At 39.0% G+C, this 22,899-nt stretch overlaps 1 protein-coding gene across 1 annotated transcript in view; it reads left to right on the forward strand.

The window, feature by feature from the left end:
* The window catches only part of LOC144636601 (polycystin family receptor for egg jelly-like), a 38,897-nt gene extending 16,582 nt beyond the window's left edge, over positions 1-22,315 (forward strand). Inside the window, exons 11-22 of the mRNA XM_078495813.1 lie at positions 8,071-8,205; positions 8,795-9,491; positions 9,897-10,473; positions 10,548-10,772; positions 11,013-11,150; positions 12,266-12,412; positions 12,920-13,144; positions 14,338-15,054; positions 15,832-16,068; positions 16,612-17,925; positions 18,428-18,596; positions 18,948-22,315. Of these exons, the coding sequence (XP_078351939.1) occupies positions 8,071-8,205; positions 8,795-9,491; positions 9,897-10,473; positions 10,548-10,772; positions 11,013-11,150; positions 12,266-12,412; positions 12,920-13,144; positions 14,338-15,054; positions 15,832-16,068; positions 16,612-17,925; positions 18,428-18,596; positions 18,948-20,398 (6,032 nt within the window). The 3' untranslated portion in view covers positions 20,399-22,315. The remainder of the gene's footprint in view (positions 1-8,070; positions 8,206-8,794; positions 9,492-9,896; positions 10,474-10,547; positions 10,773-11,012; positions 11,151-12,265; positions 12,413-12,919; positions 13,145-14,337; positions 15,055-15,831; positions 16,069-16,611; positions 17,926-18,427; positions 18,597-18,947) is intronic.
* Positions 22,316-22,899: the final 584 nt, after the last annotated feature.

Consider the following 22,899-nt stretch of genomic DNA (forward strand, 5'->3'; position numbering starts at 1 on the left):
CCAGTTCCACTGTACAAATTTTGCGATGGCGAACAGAGGCTGGTCACAAACAGTGACAGGTATTTGACCAGGGTTTAGAGGCTCTGTTGCCTTCTTCATCACAACATACCATGTTTCATCATGGCAACTGTGGCGGCTTTTTCGTCTAACAATGGCAACAAGCTACCCAAGCAAGGCAAAGGATTGGACACAACTGTAACAGATGCGTGATATGCAGCCCATGACAGATAAATGCCTTTGGTGAGCTCTTCATGGAGATGTTGTTCACAGTGCTTCAACCAACAAGTTTCCTGTGCAATGGCAGTGGACAGCTGATTGCTGCTTCGGGTTTCCACACTAGCCCGACCAGCAGGAGGCACGTTAACTTCTGATGTCTTTACAGAGACGGGAGGAACTGATGAATACTCGTCAGGAAGTGTGATATCTCTTGAAGTGGTCCTGCTGGCGCAAAGACTCACTCCCTGCACTTCTTGTTGGCTAACTTCTGAATCTTGCTTCGGGAACTGGAACAGACTTATTCCAGTCCCATGAAATGACCCTTGCGCTGTTGTTGATGAAGGGTTATGGTCTATATTGTCAATGGCCCCAACGGTGAACAAGCCTCTTTGTAGAGAGAGAGGACAAACTACTCCAACAGACTTGAAATGATCTCAAACGGATGTAGCTAAACTGTTCATAATCTCGTCAACCCTGTGGTAACTCACACTTAAACCGAGTTGGTATAGCTTACATTCTTTTACAAGTCACATTAGATTCTAGCGAAAGCATTTTAACTTGAAAACAGTGTTTAATTTGAATTTAATTTCTGGTTATACTTACAGTTTACATAGCGGACCTCCGTGACGGCTGCAGTGACCTTCCCTGTCCCCTGACTACGCTTTGAAGGCGGGAAGTAAAGCGCATGTTGTATGGAAAAACCGCTGACTATTAATTAGCATTTATTGTTTATTGAATCACAAAAGTGATGAAATGTGGAGATTTTTATTTTGTTACTAACTTACAAATGGATGTGAATTTCATACGATTGGTTTACTGAATATTTTTCGTTAAAACATCACAATAAGTGAAAAGTTGGGGAAAATTCTATCGAAAAAGGCTTAATGATGAGTAAAAACCTGCCGTTTTTTACTATATCGGGCATTAAGTTTTCAATGCTGGGCAAAGATTTATCGATTTTGTTTCATTTTTGCTTTAACTTTACTTATACGAACGGTTTAAGCCATCCTGAAATTTTACAAAGCGAAATCTTTTGTTGCTCATGGTCATAACATGCCGAAATATGGTCTTGTTTACAAAAACTCCCCTCCCCTCCCCCCCTGGGGGAAATTTTTGTGGCACCCCTTCTTAAATGATTTGTAATATCCTTAACTACATTTGTGCCAAGTTTGGCGCTTTTACGCCCTTTGTCACGATTTCCGTAAATTTTCTACCTAACTGACCGGACTAATATGGGCTCGCTTTGGTAAATGTTTAATCAAACATTGTTTGCTCGTTTAGCCACTCCATGTTGTGTGCCACGAACACGATGTTGGACGAAAATGTTTGATCGTTTAGCCGAGGCTTAACGTCACAAGTAAACTATGTGAAATATTTTTTTACAATAACTGAGCGAATTCTCGCGCGCTGATTGGCTAATTTTCATTGTCAATAAGAGGACAGACGCATAAAACGCGTCGCTGACAAATCAGGGAAGGTTTTTTCAAACTTTTCAGCACTGATTTAGCGCTGTATTCTTGATGAGGCGAGACATCTCTAGAAATCGCGGACCTCCGAGTCCGCGAATAGTATGTCCTGCGGTACATTGACCGTAGAAGCGAACGCAAGGATTACAAATAAAATGTATGGAGAATGAAATGTTTTATTAAATATTTCTTGACAAATTAACAAATGTAAAAATGTGCAAGCGGAACACAATAGACTGGTGTATTAAGAATCACATTGTACAAGAATTGAAGTGCAGACTTCGAATTTCATTTGTATTCATGAACGTTTTCTGCGAACAGTTTTTGAGACCAAAGTTATAAGGCGTAGAGGAGGAATGTATGGCGAAAACCGAAAACTTAAAGTTTATAAACAGGGATTATCGGCAAACTGAATGTGATCGAAAAAATGTGCAAGCAGATTTGATAAAACTATACATGAATCTAACTCACCAAACGATTTACATCTCCTTCCGATTAGATTTCATTTGTATCTTTGCCGTTAGAAAACCACAAAAAATCGCATACTGTAAACACACGGCGGCAGTCCACGTTGAAATCCCAAAATCCGCTGTCTTTGAGCTACGATATTTCAGCCGTCTTTGCTCCAATTTTGCTACAAAAGCCATCGTTTGAAAGATATTTTGCTCCAGTTTTATTATCAGGCAATATTTTTGACCAGTGGTTTTCCTAATTCACAAAATATATCTTTGTGTAGGCGGCACTTTTGTGTATCATCGTAGATGTATACGAGCCCAAAGTCAGGCTTTCGAATCAGCGGCTATTACCAAGTTTCGCGAGCGTGTAATGTAAGATGCATCAAAATTCGCCGACTTCAATGTCCGCGATTTCTAGCGATGATTATTCCACAAAACAAGTAGTCTTCAATGGGGAAATCATCTACAATTTATCGGTTAAAGCTTAAGAAACTATTGCAGCCTAAGAGCGAAAAGATGAGGATGTTTATCGAGGATTCAGAGCTGAAAATTGGCGGTGAGCGAGAATGTGTGCTGTCAGTTAAGAAGCTGAACCGCGTTTTTGCGGATTATTTTGTGACCACTTTTCACTGGATTAAAGGTTAGTTAAACAATTCGAATTTTCTCTTGTATTTCTGGCCGTATTTGTACCAAACTTTTAATTTACGAGCCTATGATTCTCCGAATTACAGCGACGAAATTCAGTTTAAATTCTGCAAACGTACGGCAATCGCATCTTCCTCGTGCATTTATTTCCTTCGTTTTAAAATCAGTTTTGGCTTTTTGTTATTGTAAAAAACAAATTGACATCAGTTTTTTATGTGTCTGTCCTGTTATTGATGATTTTTAAAGTTTGTTGTAGATCCACTCGCCGCAACACTTTGACAATGTTATGACACAATTTATCATCAATAACAGGACAGACGCAGAAAAAAACTGAGGTCAATTTGTTAATTCGAAACAAAAGTAGGTTAGAGCGTGTACATGACAAGAACAACTAATTTGATATTTCACTTTCTCGTTCCATGTTTTGTTTCCACGGTTGCCATAAAGTACACCGATTGTTTGATTCCCAGATATTAAGCTAAGATCTATTATAAACTGCATCTTTCAACATCCAGGGGCAAATATGGAGTTGAAAAGTAACGTAAGCTTCTACTTCAGTTTGTAGAAAACAGACAGATCAAGGAAAATGGGTACACTTACCTTGTAATCAGTCTTTAGTTAACGCTTTCTTTCTTTCTGTTGCCCACGACATCCACATATTCATCTCTCCCAAACGGTCAGCAACACCTCCAAGGATATCAAAGGCTTCCGCACCAGCTGAACTAATGCAATCTATTCCCTATAACGACCTCCGGGTGGAAGCAGGGCACACTTCAAGAATACGTAGAAGAGTACTGCGACTCATAGGAGTAAAGCCACTCTCTTAAGAATAGGCTTGGTATTGCTGAACAATACGCTCAGGTATCATATTTCGTACCACGTTTGGTATTTTGATTACCTCTTTCGTCGATAGTGTGACCACCTTTTCTCCAAACGGAAGATCTTGTATGATATGAGGACTAGTAATAAAGTCCAGAAAATGTGCCAACTTGTCTTCTGTAACCACCATTCTTGTTCGTGAACTTGGCGGCGGAACTGGCGCACCTCGTCCGTGAAGGAGAATATGCTGTCTAGCCACCGTGAAACGATATCTGGTTAATCCAGGTATCCACTCTTGAATCTTTGCAAAACTAGCTTTGTCGGCCATGATGGAGAGAATCTGTCTGCGAGTATCCCATTGATCCGCATTGTTATAGCAAGTTGCAAGGGCTTCTAAGAGTGAACCATCTGTAGTTGCAGAACGCCTCTCAGCATCTACTTTAAACAACCGTTTCGTTTCTTGAGATTCGGAGAGTGCGTGCCCTAACTGACTTGGCTCCTCTGGTGCTACTTCACTTAAAACAGCTGAAACGGCTTCCCTAGCTTTACGCACATGATGTCGTTTTGTCCGCTCACTAGCTTTATCCCACGGTGTTCGCAGTGTATACCTGATAGGGCTGACATCTTTACTTTCCAAAAAGGTGTTCAAAAGCGCTAAGGAATTAGGGGCGTTTACGACCGTCGATGTGGAAACGTTTTCCGTCAAATTCCATGTATCATCATACGACGCATCTAACTGTATAGAAAGGATACTTTCAGAGGCGTCTTTCTCGATATCGTCACGATGCAACTGGAAAGGAGTACTTGCTGCAACAGGAGCTTGACTTCTTGGTCCCGACTGAAAGGCAATAATAATTTTACTAGCGACGCAAGCACAAGCGCAAGCATAACAGCACTTATTTCACTGTGAAAACGGCTTCAAAACAAGCAAAAGCTCAAGCGCATTGAATTTTTTTGCTTGCGCTTGTACTTGCGGCAAGCACAAGCACAAGGACCATTTTTCTTTTCGCGTGCTTGTGCTTGTGCTTGCGCTTGTGTTTATGCTTGCGTCGAAGCCGTTTTCACTATGAAATAAGAGCTGTTATGCTTGCGCTTGTGCTTGCGTCGCTAGTGAAAACCAGGATTGAAGGTGCGTAAATTTATCATGAAACATACATTAGAGCAGATAACCCAAAAGTGTGACCACTTTTAATGAGTTAACATTCGTTATCCAATCAGAAGCCGAGGACAGCTTTCCGTTGACGTCTGATTGGATTATATATGTACGGAAGAACGAGAATGATGTTTGAAATTTACGTTCCCTCAAGGTAAACAACTCACATTCAAAGATTGATTGCAAATCTATGGGCAGTTCAAGATAATTTGGAGCAAGAAAACAAAAAATAAAATAAATCTGGGAACGTCAAACGGGAAAAACAGTTGTGTTTCTGAAATTTTAGGCAACAGAGATCGCAAAAAAACCGGCAAATATTCTCAGGGTAAAGTGGAATCCCCAGTATGGTGCCACGCCTTTTTTTTATCTCAAAATCTTATTTTCCTGTGAGTAAACAACCAATAGACAGAGTTTTTATTGAAATACTGTAAGCAGTTGTATTTCTTTTTTAAATGGGCTTACTTCCGGGGAGGGCTTACATACGATGGGGGGAGGGGAGGCGAGGTTATTTTTGAATGGATTTTTGCAATACATTTGCGTTTCTATTGGGACATGATTCCGTACGTTCTCTTTTTGGGGTATACAATACCAGAAGGCAAAGCTTTTTAAATATAACACTTTAAAACCACAACAGATCGTTAAGTCGTTTAGTGGTGTGGGGGGGGGGGGGGGGGGGGTGGGGCATTTTTTGTTATAACTAACAAAACAACCTCCACAGCAGCAGCCTATAATCCGAAAAATTGTACTTTCTTGGCTTTAAATCGAGAGCGCTTATTATCTGAAAGGTTCTTGCGTCAGGTTTTTAGGGAACTTATTTCTTGGAGGGAGGGGCTTTCCTGGGCGAGGGGGGGGAGATGGGGGCTTTCGGATTTTACATTAGTAGTATCTTGTCTAGAATTGGTTTACACTGTTTACCACGCTCAGTACAAAAAAGGTAAAACGGGCTCAGTATTAGAGACTCACGATGGTAAGTTTCTCCATGGGGACGAGCACTTCTGTTTCGTCATTAAGCTCTTCAGCAAGTGCCTCTCTGCTTTCTGTTGTAGATTCTGCTTCACAATCCAGTTTTGAAAGTAAAATACGACAGTTACGACAAACACCTAAAACAAATAAAAATTCAAATCAATATTAACATTGAATGGGACATTGTCATCAGTGTTTGTTTTTCCCGTGTGATAAGAAGAACTACTTTTGACAACAAAGTCACGTGACCAAGCTGGCATATCCCTCGGAGTATGAATCTTTTGTTTACAAAAATGATCTTTAGTTTGTAAAGGAAATTACTACTTGTTTAATAGCAATGTATGTTCATTGTAATCTTTACAAACCTGATCCGACGGCAACAAATACACCTGTCCTCTGATGTATTATCTCTGCTCCCCGTTTTCCAAGGCCTCTCTCTGCTTTAGGCCATCTTCTATCTTCGCTATGGCCCGATAATTTCTCAGGAACCTGACATCGCTGAGATCCACGGCGCCATCCAGTTCCCAAGGAAGATCGGTGGTAGGGACAAATAGTGAACTGACCAACGTTTTCAGGAAAGGTAAAAACTGCTGCTCTGGCAAGAATCAAATCAACCTCTGTTTCGACATCAGAGATCCCATGTAGACTTATGTCCCGCTATTTCTCGAGTACAGTATAACAACGGAATAACTTCTGTCTTCTTCGCCTTATCTCTTCGCTCGTAGGTGCAGAAATCTCCGACAATAGCGCTAAAAGAACACTTCGCTTCCATACAGAAATAATGACAAAAAACACGTTTCCTTCAAACTCGCATTCTAAGCGTTTCCCGCGCTAGTATCAAGGTTTTCTAATTTATAAACGTCAATCAAGATCACTATCAACGACCAAATGTAAAAAGTACTCCAAAGTATCCCGAGTGATGTGTTTTACCTATCGTGTTTTAAAGGTAAGCATTTTATTAGCATCTTATCTGCCAAATACATTAAATAATCTTGCCATCCTTTTTAACAGTGTTCGTTCACGAAGCAGTTTTACACATACTGTTTACATTACGGCGACAAGGAATCTACAGAAATCACGAAATGCCGACCACCAAATTAATTACCGACGTACGGGTAAAATAAATATTTCTTCTATTAATGACAGTGTTTTATCCAAGAATGATTTTTTTTGCCATGATATTTTAATTTCAAGAACCAATTTATATCTTAAGAACGGAGACATGTTTGTAAAGGAATTTCAAAAGATATATTGGATGTTTCAACAAGCCCGCTGAAATGAACAACCAGCAACCATTGTTTACATTTGCTGATAATTTCGTTAAAATTTGGTTAATTCAGCGGCGCCTCGAAAATCTCTCGAAAGAGAACCCAAGCTGAATTTTAGACATAATTTATAACAGCATAAAAGAATTCCACAGCCGAAGTTTGAAGAAATTCGGAGTTAAGGAACATGGCGAAAACAATTTTTGAACTTTATCAATAAATTAGGGACTTTCCCATAAGTAAATAATGGTATTTTTACAAAATTTGTAATTAATTCTCGAATGACGCGCAAGTCAAGTTATTACCTATTTTTAGAAGTTGAATACCTTGCCTTTCAAGAAAACGTATCCAAAAATTCAAGTATTTCTTTGCACGCGAACTAAATTAAAACTTAGTTTGCCAAATTTTAGCTTTGTATTCGGCCATTTTTGGCGATCTTGTGGGCGAAATTCCTTTTTCTTGTTTTTCACGGATGTAAAGCGCTTTGAGACGAAAAAACTACATCACATTTCAAGGCCAGCTCAAGGCTATTTGTGGGCAAAAAAATGAGGGAAATCGATTTTTTCAATTTCTGCCGCTAAATCAATTTTTTGATTGAAATCTGCTGAAAGTCGTTCTTAAAACTGTATAATAACTTAAAAGAAACACGGAAAGGCCAAAAAGGGGCATGTATGGGTAAAAATCGAGAACACTTGAACAACGTTGGCCCGACCTTTCTCAAGTTTATCTCAATTTGTATTAAAGTGTCATTTAAAGTGCTCGAAAATCATCCTTATGTTATGTGGCCGTGATTTTGCCAAAAAATGACTTTTATACTGCCAATTTAAAGTTTACAGCTCTTAATTGACGAAAATAAACAGAATTACCTTAAATACCGTGACAAAACCCCTTTGAACATTACCGAATGCAAAAAATCAATGGTAGTCAAGTACAGTAAAATGTCGAACGTTCCCGAATTCCAATAGTGATATATGAAGGCAAGATGTGTTCAAAAAGAGCCTCAGAGTATAAGTGACGTGGGGACGTGAGGTGTTAGCAGGTCAAGAGTACATTAATACACAATAATGTTGATGGGTGTATCCCGACAGATATTGATGAATGTGCAGTCGGAACTCACAACTGTCATGGAGTGGCTCACTGTTACAATAACATCGGTTCTTTCATTTGCGAGTGTTGGGAACACTACATTGGTGATGGAGTTTTAGTTTGTGATGCAGTTCCAGGTAAGACACACGCCGGCTTGCCATGCTCTGTATATTTGTGTTGACAACTTGTCAATATAATATGCACTTTTATAGCTAAACCTACTAAACTCTATACATACAATTTTATCATGTATATGCTTTACAAAATCTCCCATGATGTCAAATAAGGTCCTGAATTTGCCGTTTTACTTTGATCTGTACCACCAGCCGGGAGGATTTGTGCCCGCAATTGAGTCTGACTTTGCCTTTGTCATACTTTTGCTTTGCTATAATAACGTCATCTGAGAGTTCGAAATTTAAAATGCCGTGCTTCGGGAGTCACGATGGCGAATTATTCCTAATCTACGCTTATTAAGACACAATTATTCCATACACGTAAAGCCTTTTGACTTAAATGCTAAGAAAATAGTCTTGCCAAAGTGTGATGATGACGAATCGATTCTTCTCTCCCATCGTTGCTTCATGTAATACAAGTAAAGAAAGTCCACAAAAAACAAAATAACCGACATAGCTTAAGTTGGCCATGGCCACACGAACCAGGCAGTTAAGATACATGTATTATTAATTATGTTTGTTTTTTAAAACATTTTATGAAATAAATTAATAGGAGACGTCTCAGTAGCAATTGAAAACGTATCTAAGGACAAGTACCAGCCTACACCTATTAAGCGGTCTCTCAAGAGTGTCCTGACAGCGATGATCGGACCTCTTCCAGGCGAAGTGTTAGAAAAGGTATTGCAATGGCATCTGATTACTGAGATGGAACTAGCTGCTTCTCAATCAGCAGAGGGATCTTTAAAGAGTGAAGGAACAAATGAGTGGACCATTGACAGGAGATCAATTACTGCTGGTATCTATCAAGTTAAATTTACTGCTTCATACCAAGTGGGTGATCCAGCATCACCAATAACTTTTGAAGCCTTTGACTATGGCTTTGTTGAAGTTGTTGCTGCCCCCGTGCGGGCTATAATTGAAGGAGGAAGCATTGCTCGCTGGGGATCCACGGAAATTGTGACAGTGAATGGTTCACTGAGCTATGATGAAGATGTTGGTCCTGGAAGTTACACCGAGCTCGACTTTGCTTGGTCCTGCTTTGTTTCAGGAGACAGCGATGGCCCGAGCAACGATTGCTTCGGTTCCTTTGTTGGCCAGGCTATGTCTCCAACCATTAGCATCGACCCAAGCCTGCTAGACATTGGGAACACCTATGTTCTAATGCTGACTGTTTCCAAAGATGACAGAAGCTCTGTTGCCGAAATGTCCTTTGAGATTGTAGCCGGAGAGATACCCCAAGTGACTTTAAGGTAAATTGAAACACTCGACTACTGACAATTACGTTTGAGAGAATAAATGTAAGCTCGATGTTAGAATTAAAGCTGTAAAGTCCATGAAATTAATAGTAAAAAGTAAATTCCGAATCGTCGCTGATAAAGAATACAGAATGAACGGGAAACACAACTGAAGGAATTTGTTGTTAGACATTCAGAAATTTCTGATCGATGTGTTTTCATGAAAAACCTGCCGCTCTTGTTGTGTATTACCCATTGGCGCATGCGCAACAGTATTGTACAGAACATGTGGTCCACCATTAAAATGTTGAATTTGTAGTGAGCACAATCCGATTGTCTAATGGTTTAACCCGGTCTTAGTTTCAATACACAATATTCCAGCTAACAAATAATAAATCAAATATATTTCTTTTTATACAGATGCTTTGTAGATTGCGGTGAAGTAGTGTCTGCTTCGAACAAGTTCCGAGTGACATCGGAATGTCTCAATTCTCCTTGCAGTGGCTCAGTTTACGATTGGGGTTTAAAAAGATTGAATGATGAATCAGACACGTGGGAAGATATCCCTATTTTACCTAACATGACTTCAACTGCAGTCAATGCGACCAATATGATAATCAAGAAGAACTCATTGCAGCCCAAATCCAAGTATAAATTACAGCTTTTTGTAACACCTCTGCGAGGAACAGAGGGATTTGCCGAGCTCCAATTTGAAACGGCGGGGAAACCACATGGCGGATACTGTTCACCGTCGGTCAGTGAAGGCGTTTCACTTGAAACGCAGTTTACTTTTAAATGCTTTGGATGGCAAGATGAAAATACACCACTAACTTATGAGTTTCGTTTAGGAGACACGCCAATATCTTCTGGCATTTCCTCTAAGTCTGTTTCAACAGTGTTACCGGCAGGATCTCCAGAGGATGATTACACGTTACAAATTAACATCAATATCAAGAATTTTGTTGGTGTCGTGGCTGCGGATACATTGTCTGTCAAGGTAACGTACATTTTCTTAAGGTAACATTTGCAGAGGAAAAACGTTCTGAATGTTTTTTATATCATTTCATTTAGGTGAAGCCATCATCCAAGCTTGATCCTTGTTTTTCATCAGTTGAAAAAGTTTCCAACGAGTTAAAAAACATGGTTATAGGCGAAGGCAATAAGCTGGATGAGTTTTTAAAGAAAGGCAATATCGACCAAGCTGCCACTTATGCTCGATCAGTCCTAATGTCTGTAGAGTCTGCTAGTGAGCAGACAGATTGTGGGCAAGCACTGAACCAAGATACGAAAACACTGGTATGTACTCTTATATAAACGATAATCATGTCATGTGCTTTCACTGGATAATTGTAATGGATTAATTTTACGTGATCACCTTTCGCTTGGGTTCTTATGTTGACTTAGATTCTCTTAGTGATGTTATCACAGCATTACAGCAATACTTTATTGTAAACTTTTACTTTCAGGACAGATACATTAAGACCGTTCTCATACTAATGTTTTTTTTTTTTTTGCTTTATTATGTTTCTGGTTTAGATTTCATGCACAGTGGCCGTGAAGTTGCTTTCCGTAACACCCAAGCCCAAGAGCTTTCACAGGTCACAGGCGATAATGAAGGTGGTCAACAAAGCAACCGCAGATGAAATTTGTAAAAGCTGGGGAAACGTTATCACGGTAAGAAATCGATCTTCATAAGGAGATTGGTAGCCCAAAAATACTTCTAGCGGACAGATGAAGGACATTTATGTATTTAAAAGGGAATTCAATTAAAATATTTCGAAAAGACGCACCTTATGGCTCTATCATTTAAGTTTATTAAAGATAGCATCTAGACTTCCTGTCAGCTAGGCGTATGTCATGTCTTTTCGGTATATGTAAGGGCTACCTTTTGTGGCAAAATGATATAAAAAAGGGTAAGGGGTTAGACCTCGGGCGGAGCCTCCACGTACAAAAACTTCTTTAGTAGGCCCCTGGGGGTCCGGTACCTCCAATGTCGCGAACGGCCTTGTAAAATTTCGCTGTTTTCATCAACATATTTTTAGTTGTTTTAATGGAAGTGAGGCAGTATCAAAGGAGCTGTTCGGTGGAGAAAAAAAAAAACACTGAAATTTATTACCATTTTCTGGAGTGGCGAAGGTCGTCATTATGACATTGACTTTGCGAAATTGATTTAAAAATATTTAAGAAAGCAATAACAATTTTAGAAACACTGAGCGGTAGTAAAGAATATAAAGCTATGAACTAAGGGTAGTCCCATTCGGTTTTTTTTATATCGAAATGGGCAGCGAATTGAAATACTTTCGACGAAGCTTCGTATATTCTAGATTAAAATCTAGAAATGAGTTGAAAGAAGCAACCAAAATTGACTTAGTAAATACTTTAACAAGGTTTAACATACTAAAACTTTTTTCTTAGCAAAACGAAAAAAAGACATGAATTTGGAATTTGAATTAAATTGTGTTTACGTCGGCGTTATCCATAAACACGTCACAGAATAACAAAGGAACTCAGACTTCACTTTAACAACACGCAGTGCATTCGTTTCGCCTTAAGCGACGGCGCCTTTTCATGAGTTTCGTGTGGACATTTTTTAATGCTTTATTCCATGAATTCTTGATTCTTAATTCTTTTATCCCTAAACGGTCCGTACATGTATTAGCAGCTTTTCTTGACCTCAGGCGTGCCGACTATTTTCTTACAAGACGAAAAAAACATCTTGCATTTGGTAAATAACAAAAAAAATGATAAAGTATTTGCGACGCTTAAATTCTTGATTGCATTTTTCCTAGGATTTGATAATGAACTTTACAGACAGCCAAACAAATTCACTAACAGCCGACCTTAACGACCTCGAGCAGCCCTTCTCTGCTGAGTTGGAGGAATCAGCTTCCAGTATAACAGGTTGTCTAAAGAATGTTCTTCAGACATCTTCAAAGGTATAATAATTATAATAGTTATTGCTTACATTAACAGTTAAAATTATAAATATTCGTATAAAAAATAAGGAAAGGGAAACATATATTCTTGTCCTTTTTTTATTTCTCGTAGAACAGTTCTCGTAAAACAGCGTAAATCATAGTATATAATTCCAGTTCCCCACGAAATAATATAACCATGATAAAGTTCCCATAAGTACGTCTTTCATCGGTACAACGATCGACACAAAACAGAAACGGCAATACTTTATATAGAAAATCCCCCTTAATTGGATTATATTCTTAAATTCAATTCTAAAATTCAAATATGTCGTTCAAACGTTACAAGCCATCCCTTTCAATAAAAAAAAAAAACACCGGGCAGAAAAGAAAACGTTTAGCGGAACCAGATTTCAGTGTATGTGAAACAGAAAGGCTGTTTGTACAGCTACAAGGTGTCAGTGTTGTGTGGGTGCTTTGTAACCGGGATCAATCGAACGATAATATTAACCTTTCCTGGTGCCATAGGAAAATGTGCAACAGGCAGCTGAAAAACTGGACGCCATGAACGATGCATTTTTCCTCCGTTTGGTTTTGTCCGAAAATCTTGTCATAAAGGCAGATGGGTTGACAAGCGCCTTGAAGAAGGTCTCCTCTGACGATATAAAGGGACTTAATATGGAAGAAGGACCTTCGAAGTTTAAGCTTCCAGGAAATCTCGGAGATATGGGTGGTGGAAACATCAACGCAAAGGTAAGGGGACTAGGGTCTTACGCTAACTTATCCCTAAATTTAGTGCAGTCAGTATTCTTATCTTTAACGAACTCGTTAGTATTGTATTCCATGCCCTGTACTGCGAGAATAGTTTACTTTCACAACACTCTAACTTTATAAGATTACGTCTGAGTTGTGTTCAAACCTCTTAGAATGAGAAAGACCTGAAAGGTGTATCGGTGTCCGTTACTGTGGCATGAAATGGCAAGTAGCTCCCCTATAGCTAAGTAGGGTTTTAGTCCATTATATGACCATCTGTTTTAAAAGGTAGTCCCGACAATTGAAAGAAGACTATGTGGAAAAAAGCGTTGTTTTATCGGAGAACAAAACAGAACAGAACAGAACAGATAAACCCTTGGTAAGGTCGCATTCGAAGTTATCAACTTGAAATCTAAAGTAAAGTCTGCGGTTGGAAATTGCTCATTAGGCCGGAGCTTATCACGTTTCTGTAACAATAAGGGGTTAGAAGAATTTCTACTCCCCATAGATGAGATGCTAGTCCATCTCGACATTTAAGGGGTGTCACAAATTCGCTTCGCGGTAAACTCTGCGCTCGGGTAAACGGTCCTAAGGTGTGAAATGCTACCTACGGTTGTGTTTTGTCTCAAAATTAACTGATATTTTATTTTTTGTGATTGCTAAGAAAGTAAATATATGAAAACAATACTTCCTGGAAATCAAACTACCGGCGATGATTTAAATTGTTAATTGTCTCAGTCATTTTACGGGGCAAGATGTTCTCTCAGCAGCAGAGGGGAGCAGGGATGGCGCAGTGGTGAGAGCGCTCGCCTCCCACCAATGTGGCCCGGGTTCGATTCCCGGACCCGGCGTCATATGTGGGTTGAGTTTGTTGTTGGTTCTCGTCCTTGCTCCGAGGGTTTTTCTCCGGGTTCTCCGGTTTTCCTCCCTCCACAAAAACCAACACCTCTAAATTCCAATTCGATCGGGAATCCGAGGGCCACAGGTTTGTCAGTCGAAAGACTGTTATGTGCAACCCTCGTTAAACAAAGTTGATTTATTTTTTTTTTATTTTTAGCAGCAAATAGTTGGCAACTTCTATGGCGAAATGTTTTGCGGTTTGTCTAAAGTTTTAGAAACGTATCATGTCGTATATGGCTTGCATTGCTGGTTCGGCTGTCCAGATAACAACTCCCATACCATTGTCTTTCTAGATGCAAGCAGTTGATTTCAATCCTTTCACCTGGGACAACAGCAGCAAGAAAGTCAAATCAAGTGTGACCAGTCTCGATCTTCAAAGTGGCAATGGAAAAAAGATTAATGTATCAAACCTTGATAGTGACATTGAGATAGTCATTCCGATTTCCAGTTCACCAACGAACAACAGCAACGGAACGGAACATAATTTCTTAAAGCCAAACCAAATGTCCTTCCGTAGTTATTACGCGGAACTAGCAGATGTACCCGTCTCTATTAAAATCGGTGCGCAGGCAGAAGGCATGGTTATTGAAATATTTGCTAAATTTGGATCAAGACCTACGATCGAGGACTCTGATCACAATTTTACTATCACGTCTGTGTTAACATGTAGAAATCAAACAGATCATAAGCAAAACGAAACAGCCTGCCTTTATGAGGAAAATTCAGTGACAATAGTGCCTTCTGAGCCAAGTCTCATTTATGTCGGTTTGCTGTTTCTAAAAGCTACAAATGCCACTGACCATTCTAGAAAGCGAAGATCTTGTTTTGGCCATGGTCGTGAAAGACGGTCATGCGTTGGCGTCAAGGACCCCCCACCTGAAGGGGTCACTAAAACGATTGTTCCTCAGTACGACCCATCGGCAGATGTCAACTATACATTTACCATAACCCAATCGAGTTGTTTGTATTGGTCTGAAGACAAAGAAAAGTGGACATCTGATGGTTGCAAGGTAAGCCGACAGTGCATTAATTGCTCGCCCTGTCCCTTTTCTTGAATATCGCGGTGTTGCCGTTGTTTAAGGCGGATCATTTGGTGAAAAACGACCTTATGAGCAATGTTTAAACACTGACAGTGATTTTCGAAGATATTGCTTGTTCTTCCATTCACAAGATAATTAACCTATATTTAAAAGAAAAAAAATGAGACAAAGCTTGGTTGACTCGTAAATACTGAATTTACCAATTTAGATACAACCATCAAATCATGTTCTCTCATTATAATAATTACACCGTTCATCAATACAATAAAACACGTGTACCATCGTGTTTAAACCTCAAACCTCGCGTTTTTAGGTTAGGTTAAAATACAACGATAAAGATTACACTCTCTTTTTTTCCTACCATTGCTGTTTTACTCTATTAATAGTTAATAGAGTTAAAAAGTTAATGTATTACTCAAGGGAAAGGCAAAAATGGAATAATAAATATCTTTCCTAGTGCCACCTGTTATCAAACTTCAGTATCAGTATCCGCCCAAAAAAATCATATTGAACAAAGATTCATTTTTGAAGTTTTTTAGCAAAAAGTTATCAGGCACCTTGGCGCTTAAATTCTTTATGTAGAGAAAAAAGGGATCCAAAGAAATATTTGAGCCTTACGAATGTTTGCTTTCAAGAGGACGCCACTCCCCTATATCCGCAACTGATTATAATTATAACATACATGTTGAGTTGCTGACAATATTTCTTATTATGGTTCAGTTGCTATCATGAATGCTTCTATCCTAGGTTGACCCAAGTTCAAACACCACCCACCTAAAATGCCTCTGCAATCATTTGACTTCCTTTGGTGGAAACTTCATCCAAGCACCAAATCCTATTGACTTTGACAAAGTTTTCACTGAGTTCACGCGGCTTGGTGAAACCGGAAATATTTCAGTACTTGTGACAATTGCGTGTACATTTCTTCTTTACTTCGTTGTGTTAGTCTTTGCGAGGAAGGCCGACAAAAGGGACGAAAACAAGGTTTGTACAACCACTTATAGCAAGTTTGCCTCTAAGGCTCCCTGATTGCAACTCTTATTTCCCCAGGCAAAAAACGAAGGTTGAACGTCAGTGATCTCAAGAAGGTTCAATCTCGTCGATTTTACGATTTACGTAGTCTCATAATAGAATTATCAAGATGACCAACTAAAACTATAGTGTAATTTCCCGCTAATGAAATGAAGGATGTGCATATTACCTATTGTCAACAAACCTTGAAGATGATGAATATATTCTTATTTTAAATTATGTTTTGCACTGACATTTGACACTCTAAAGAAACGATCGATGATAGGGATTTTGGGATCTGACAAATGCAGACATTCTCTTTTTTATCACAGGACCCTTGCGAACGAGCCCTCGTGAAGCTTGGCTAATCGTAATCTGGAAGACACTTCAGAACCCAAGTTGTAACCACTACAAATACAACCATATTCACTACGAATACCTAAAAAAAAAACCGTACTATTAATTAATACGTAAGGGTTATTTCCAATAACGTTTATAATGCTGTATTTATTGCAGATTTGCCCTCCAAAATGTATAAGCATCGTGGAACATGGAACCTATTTTTACGACATGGTTATAAGCACTGGAGTTTGGAAACATTCAGGAACTACAGCCAATGTAACAATCAGCATTGAAGGCGAAATAAATGAACATACCCTAATTCCACTTCGAAGTAAAGGAGAATCAAGTGAGCTATTTGCACGAGGAGCTATCGACGGATTTGTCCTAAGTACAAACCAATCCTTGGGTCCTTTAAAAGAAATAACTTTAGAGCACGACAACTTGGGAGAGAATCCGTCTTGGTTTGTAGAGACAGTAGTAATCAGAGACAGGCAGACAGAAGAACGATGGGTGTTCCCGATAAATCGATGGCTTGCAGTAGAAAAAGAAGATGGGGAAATAGAAGTTACTGTGGACACCAAAAGTACTACTTCATTCTCAGATCAGGTGCGTTCACGTTTTGGAAGAAAAATCGCCGACAGTCACTTGTGGATGTCTGTGGCTGGAAAAGCATGCAGCAGTACTTTCACTCGTGTACAGAGAGCCTCATGTTGTCTTTCAGTCCTTTTCAGCGCTATGATTGCTAATGCCATGTTCTATAACATTGGTGGGGAATCAGATGGAGCTATACAGGTTGGACCATTCAAGTTTTCTTGGAGACAGATCGTCATTGGAGTCCAAAGCGGACTAATAATTGCACCTATCAATATTTTGATTGTCTTCCTGTTCAAATCAAGTAGACCACGAAGAAAAAAGGGAGACAAATATAAAGAACGCGACCTGGCGCAAGAACTTGTGGATGAAATAAGGGACACAGGTTGCATGCTGCCCCATTTATGTGTATACATAGGTTGGTTTCTATGTTTTGTGACCACTCTTACAGCTGCAACCTTCACATTGTTTTACAGTTTAATGTGGGGCAAAGAAGTTGCTGAGCAATGGCTTGCGTCCATTTTGATCTCATCCAGTCAGGATATTTTCGTAGTACAGCCGACAAAGGTCATGTTAGCTGTGATAATAGTTTCACTGCTCCTAACCAGAAACAAGGACTACGATGAAGATTCAGATGCGGAAAGCGACAGAGTTGATGAATATGAAAGTGACATTGATTTTCTCAGCGATAATCCTAAAGAAAGCTTCAAACGAGCTAAGTTGGAAGCGATACGTAAGCGAACGGAAAAGGAGGCCCAGTTGACAGTCGTGATGAGAGACATTGTCCTTCATTTAATATTTGTGTTTTTCCTGGCAATAGTATGTTATGGTAACAAGAATGGAAATCGTTTTTTCATGAACAGGACGATGATAAATCCATTTACGAAGTTTGGTCTGGTAAGTTTTGTATTTGATATAAAGTGTTAAAGGACTTCCCTTTTCATATGATTAAATATTAAATCACAAAAGAAAAAGCTTTTAAAAAAAACGGGAGAAATATTCAAACAGTTTTCTGATCAATTTTTGTAAAGCAATTAATAGCTCTTTGTTTAGTACATGTCACCTGGGCTTTATGGCAAGTATATTCCACTAATGAATAAAAAACGTAAAGTAAAGCGGCTCTTACGTTCACAACCAACACATCGCCGTAAATTAGTCTCATAATGTACCCTATATTTTTGTAATCATATGAAGAGAAAATTCTGAACACCTTTGCTCATGCTAAATGGTAAAGTTCGTCTTTGCTCAAATGTCCTGTTCAGAGTGGTGTGACAAGAAATTAAGTACTCGTTATATTTTTAGGTTACAAATGAATAGCTAAAATAATATAATTATATCTGAAAGATACGTAATAATAAGAGTAAAATACAAAGTTAAGTTCAACTCCTTTTAAATTCAGGTAACCGACTCACATAGACTGTGGGGATGGCTAAGGCAAGAGCTTCTACCAAACGTTTACAACCAACCGTGGTACAATGGACAAAAGGAGAAAAAAGAAGTGTATATCGGGAACAAGATGTCCATATTGGTCGGTATGCCTTGGATGCGACAGCTGAGAATAAAGAAAAGTAAGCCTCTTGCAGTACATTATTTTTTCATTGCCTTCTAGTCCTGCCTCAAAGAATCCGCATAAATATCATATCTATTGACATCATCTATTCTCTGCAGGCCTGGCCTTTTCAAGAAATAGGACAAACTTTCGCGCCTATTTGTACTACTTTGATCATTCCATTACCAAAGACATTATTTTGTAATAAATAGTTTCCCCTTCCATGTGAGGACAAAAAGAGCACTTGTCTGTAACCCACCCCATCGTTTTTTTTTTTTTTTTTCTTTTATGCAAACAAAAATTAAAAATGCGCATATTAAACTCGGTATACTGCATCCTTAAATCTCTCCCCGTTCTTGTCATTTCTTAGCTGCTTGTACAACCCCACGTCAAATCATCCCAGATTGCTACTTCGACTATTCTCCTGAGGTAGAAGACACCACATTGCTGAGTCTGCCAGGGTGGAAACCGCTTCCCAACAATACTTCATGGCCCAAAGCTCTACAAATGTGCCCGAAACCATGGCGTTACGAAACAGCAGAGCAATTAGACAATGATGCAATAAAGGCTACTTACAGTACATACGAAGGCGGTGGTTATGTTGCAGTCATGGGATACAAAGAAGACACTGCGCATCGTGTGTTAAGTGAGACACTCGGGCACGGATGGATTGATCGTCAGACTCGAGCTGTGATTCTAGAATTTGCAGTTTTTAACGTGAATACAAACTTGATCACCATAGCTACTTACTTCTTCGAGGTGATCGCAACTGGTGCTGCCTACACGTCTAAGAGAGTTGATACACTTGAGTTGTACAGTACAGAGTCAGGCGCCTTGATGTTCTATCTCATCTGCCAGTTTCTTTTTATGGCTATGGTGCTCTTTTATTTCATCGTGATGCTGATCCACCTTTACCGACAGCGCCTTGCATTTTTCAAGTCTGTCTGGAATATAGTTGACTTCTTAACGATCATCTCTTCCATAGCGTCAGTAGCGTGCTACATGATGAGATCAAAGGCTGTGTTGAAGAGTATCAAAGCAATTCAAGCTAATCCATATGAAATAATACATTTTCACTCGGCCTTAGACTGGGGAAGCTGGGAAAATGCTTCAATCGCTGTTGCCATTTTTATGGTTACATTAAAGCTTTTGAATCTCATCCGTTTCAATCCTTATGTCATCTTCTTGTTTTCATCTTTCCGTCAATCCGTGGGCTACCAAGTGTCCTACTTGTGTTTCTTCCTGATGATCTTTAATGCCTTTGTTATGACAGGAATGCAACTATTTGGTGGTATTGTCTTTCATTACTCAAGCTACTTTCAAGCAGTCATCTCGCAGTTTGAATTCCTCTTGGGTAAAGCTGTCCCAATTGAAGACCTTCGAAGTGAAAAGCCTTTCATTGGACCAACGTTCGCTCTCTTGTTCATGTTATGCATGACTGTTGTTCTTATGAATATGCTGGTTTCTGTACTAAATGAGTCCTACACAGACGCCAAGACACACGCAGAAGAAAGTGCAGAAGAGCTGGAAATGGCCCGCTTCATCGGAGAACGTTTCATGGAGTTGTTTCAAAAGGACAGAAAGAGAGCTGAATTTAAGTTATTTTGTGACGACATGACTTTCGTCAATATGTGCCGTTCCGAAGCAGAGCCTTCGTGTCTAAATTCTCAAACTATCCTGCAATGTACCGAGGAAAGATTGGCCAAAATGGATAAAAGATTGTATGTTCTTTCTCGACGCACAGAAAACTTAGAGAGTGATCACCTCAAAGAAGAAGACGAATTTCTCGATTTCCTCAATTTGATGGTCAATTCTGGTTAAGTATCGAACTGTCCATGAAGGTGTCCAAGAACGAAGTTCCAAAAGAACAAATGATCCATTCCTAACAGTTTGTTTTGCTATGCTTTACGTTTTATTATTGTTAAATACACGCACATAGTATTTGTTATTCACTAAAGCAGACGATTGGACTAGATGTTATAATACGGTCTGAATTGCTCGGCATAAAGTGCACTTAATTAAATTAACTATACAACCACTGCTAACACATCTGGAAGTGCTAGCAGTGTATGTTTTGCTGGCCATTAAAACTCGTAACACCGTTTGAAGAGACAAGTCAAAGGTCTTTATAAATCAGGGCCGTAACCAGCAAGAGGCAAGACGAGGCACTTGCCTCCTATAGATTTAAACCCAAAATTAAAAACAAAATAACGTTTAGTTGGGAAAATCATCGCAAGTTGAACGAGATTCATTTTTCTCAAGAAATACCTCATGAAAAATGTTGAAGAAAGAGTTTTAAGAGCTTCTTGATTTCAACATTTTCTGGAGGGTATGCCCCCAGAACCCCCTAGCAAGATGTTGCCTCATATGAGTAAAATGTCTGGTTACGGCCGTGTAAATACATGAGTAGTCATCACAGATAATACTAATTCATAAGGGCCAGCACAAATTGAGAAAGTTTTCACTATTTTTCCACTCATTTTTTTACAAATTGAATGTATCGTCCCAATTCGTCTAATCTGACAATGAGGAGTCAAGTTGAACGATCGTGAACTGTTTTTTAGGTTCTCGGTATGCTTACACAGTTTTGAAGACAGTAAATTTCGTGATAGCCTTAGCTTCCATACATTTCTGAAGAAACCCCTGTTTTCTGAGGGTCAAGTAACAAAGGAGACTACATGTGTAATATTTGACCTTCTAGTGCCATTTTTGGTGCGCTTGCCACTTGTGAGGTTTGCTATTAATTGTCGTCACCTTTCTACTTTGAGTTAACACCCTGGATATGGACGGGATTTTTATGATCTGTTGTAAATATTAAAACTATTTGACACCTCGATGTCTGGACATAGCTGGGGAAACCTTTCATTTTCAACTACGTGTATAAAGCTGTAGTCATGGCGTTGTATCGAGTCGTATCTTATAGTATTCATAAAAAAGTAGGATCTTCTTCTCCAAAATACAATTAAACTTCTTTTGCATACTACGTGTACGAATTTAGGCCTTTTATTGCATTTGGCCTACGAATAAATCAGTCGGACTACTTATTTGAGCAACACAATTCGACAGACAACGGAAATTAGGCAACTGACCTGCTTTATAATGTGGTTTGTTCAACGGATGTAACATTAACAGAATCCAAAAAAGTTTCCGAGACACCCAAAATGATTGAGCCAGGTGTGCAACTTAGTATTGAGCGTTTTACGCTCCTTTTTTCGCGTAGTTCAATCATAATAAATGTTTTGGTGTAAAAAAGATAATAATAATTTCACTAACTTTATTCAACTTTTTTAATATTCACACGACGATGGAGAACTAGAGTTCTCAGATTGACTAGTTTATTTAAGCAGCACTCAGAATATGGAAATGGTAAACATTTCGATCCACAAACGTACTTTTCCCTTTAACACGAATTTATTTGTGGGTTAATTAGAGACTGTTGTGAATGTTTTGTTTGTAAATACACGCACGCGCTGGCCGTACAATGAACGAGAAATTTTCAATACTGCGCCAGGCGTAGCCGAGTGCAGTATTGAAAATTTCGAGTTCATTGTGAGACCAGCAAGAGTGTGTATATTTGTAAACAAAGCACCAACGGACAGACTCTTACCCTTTAAATATACAATCTGAGTTCACTGCACGCACGACTTAACAAACTTCAAACAATAATGTTTATAAATAAGGAGTTAGGAGTACATAATTACACGGGATTAGATCAATAATATAAAAATCACAACTAAGTCGTACAGAAATAAAGCTTAAAATGGTTAATAAAATCGTTCATCAGCTGTGGTCGTTCCTAAATACAGTCAGCGAGAAGAAATTGTTCAAAGAAAGTCGATGGCTTTCACAATCAAGCAGCAAGCAAATCAATCGCACACAAAAATGTATTTATTGAGCTTTAGATTTACCTTTAAAAATGGAAGCGCTTCAGGTTGTTATCCTCTTCGAGTTTGTTTGGTATTGGAACGTTGATGATTTGAGGAATATATTTTTATTCCATTTCTGCAAGCCTTGAAGCTGAAGACAATTTCAGTAATACACGCTGTTTGTGTGTTATTGTCAATAAGCCATTTCCGAGTTACCCTTTGCCTCTGTTTTAAAACGAGTCTATGTGCGAAACCATTCATATGAAAATGAGTTTCACCTACAGGTTCATTTTCATGCAAATCAAACCCATTTTCATTTGAATGGTTTCGCACGTAGATTCGTTTTCAAACAGAGGCAAAGGGGTAACTCGGAAATGGCCTATACTGCACTGTCGGAGTTTGCTGACGACAGGTAAAGAAAAAAAAATCAAGTGATCTGTTTTAACCAATTGCGCG

The sequence above is a fragment of the Oculina patagonica genome, chromosome 13 (genome assembly GCF_052425735.1).
Source record: "Oculina patagonica isolate OP01 chromosome 13, crgOcupat, whole genome shotgun sequence".
NCBI lineage: Eukaryota > Metazoa > Cnidaria > Anthozoa > Scleractinia > Oculinidae > Oculina > Oculina patagonica.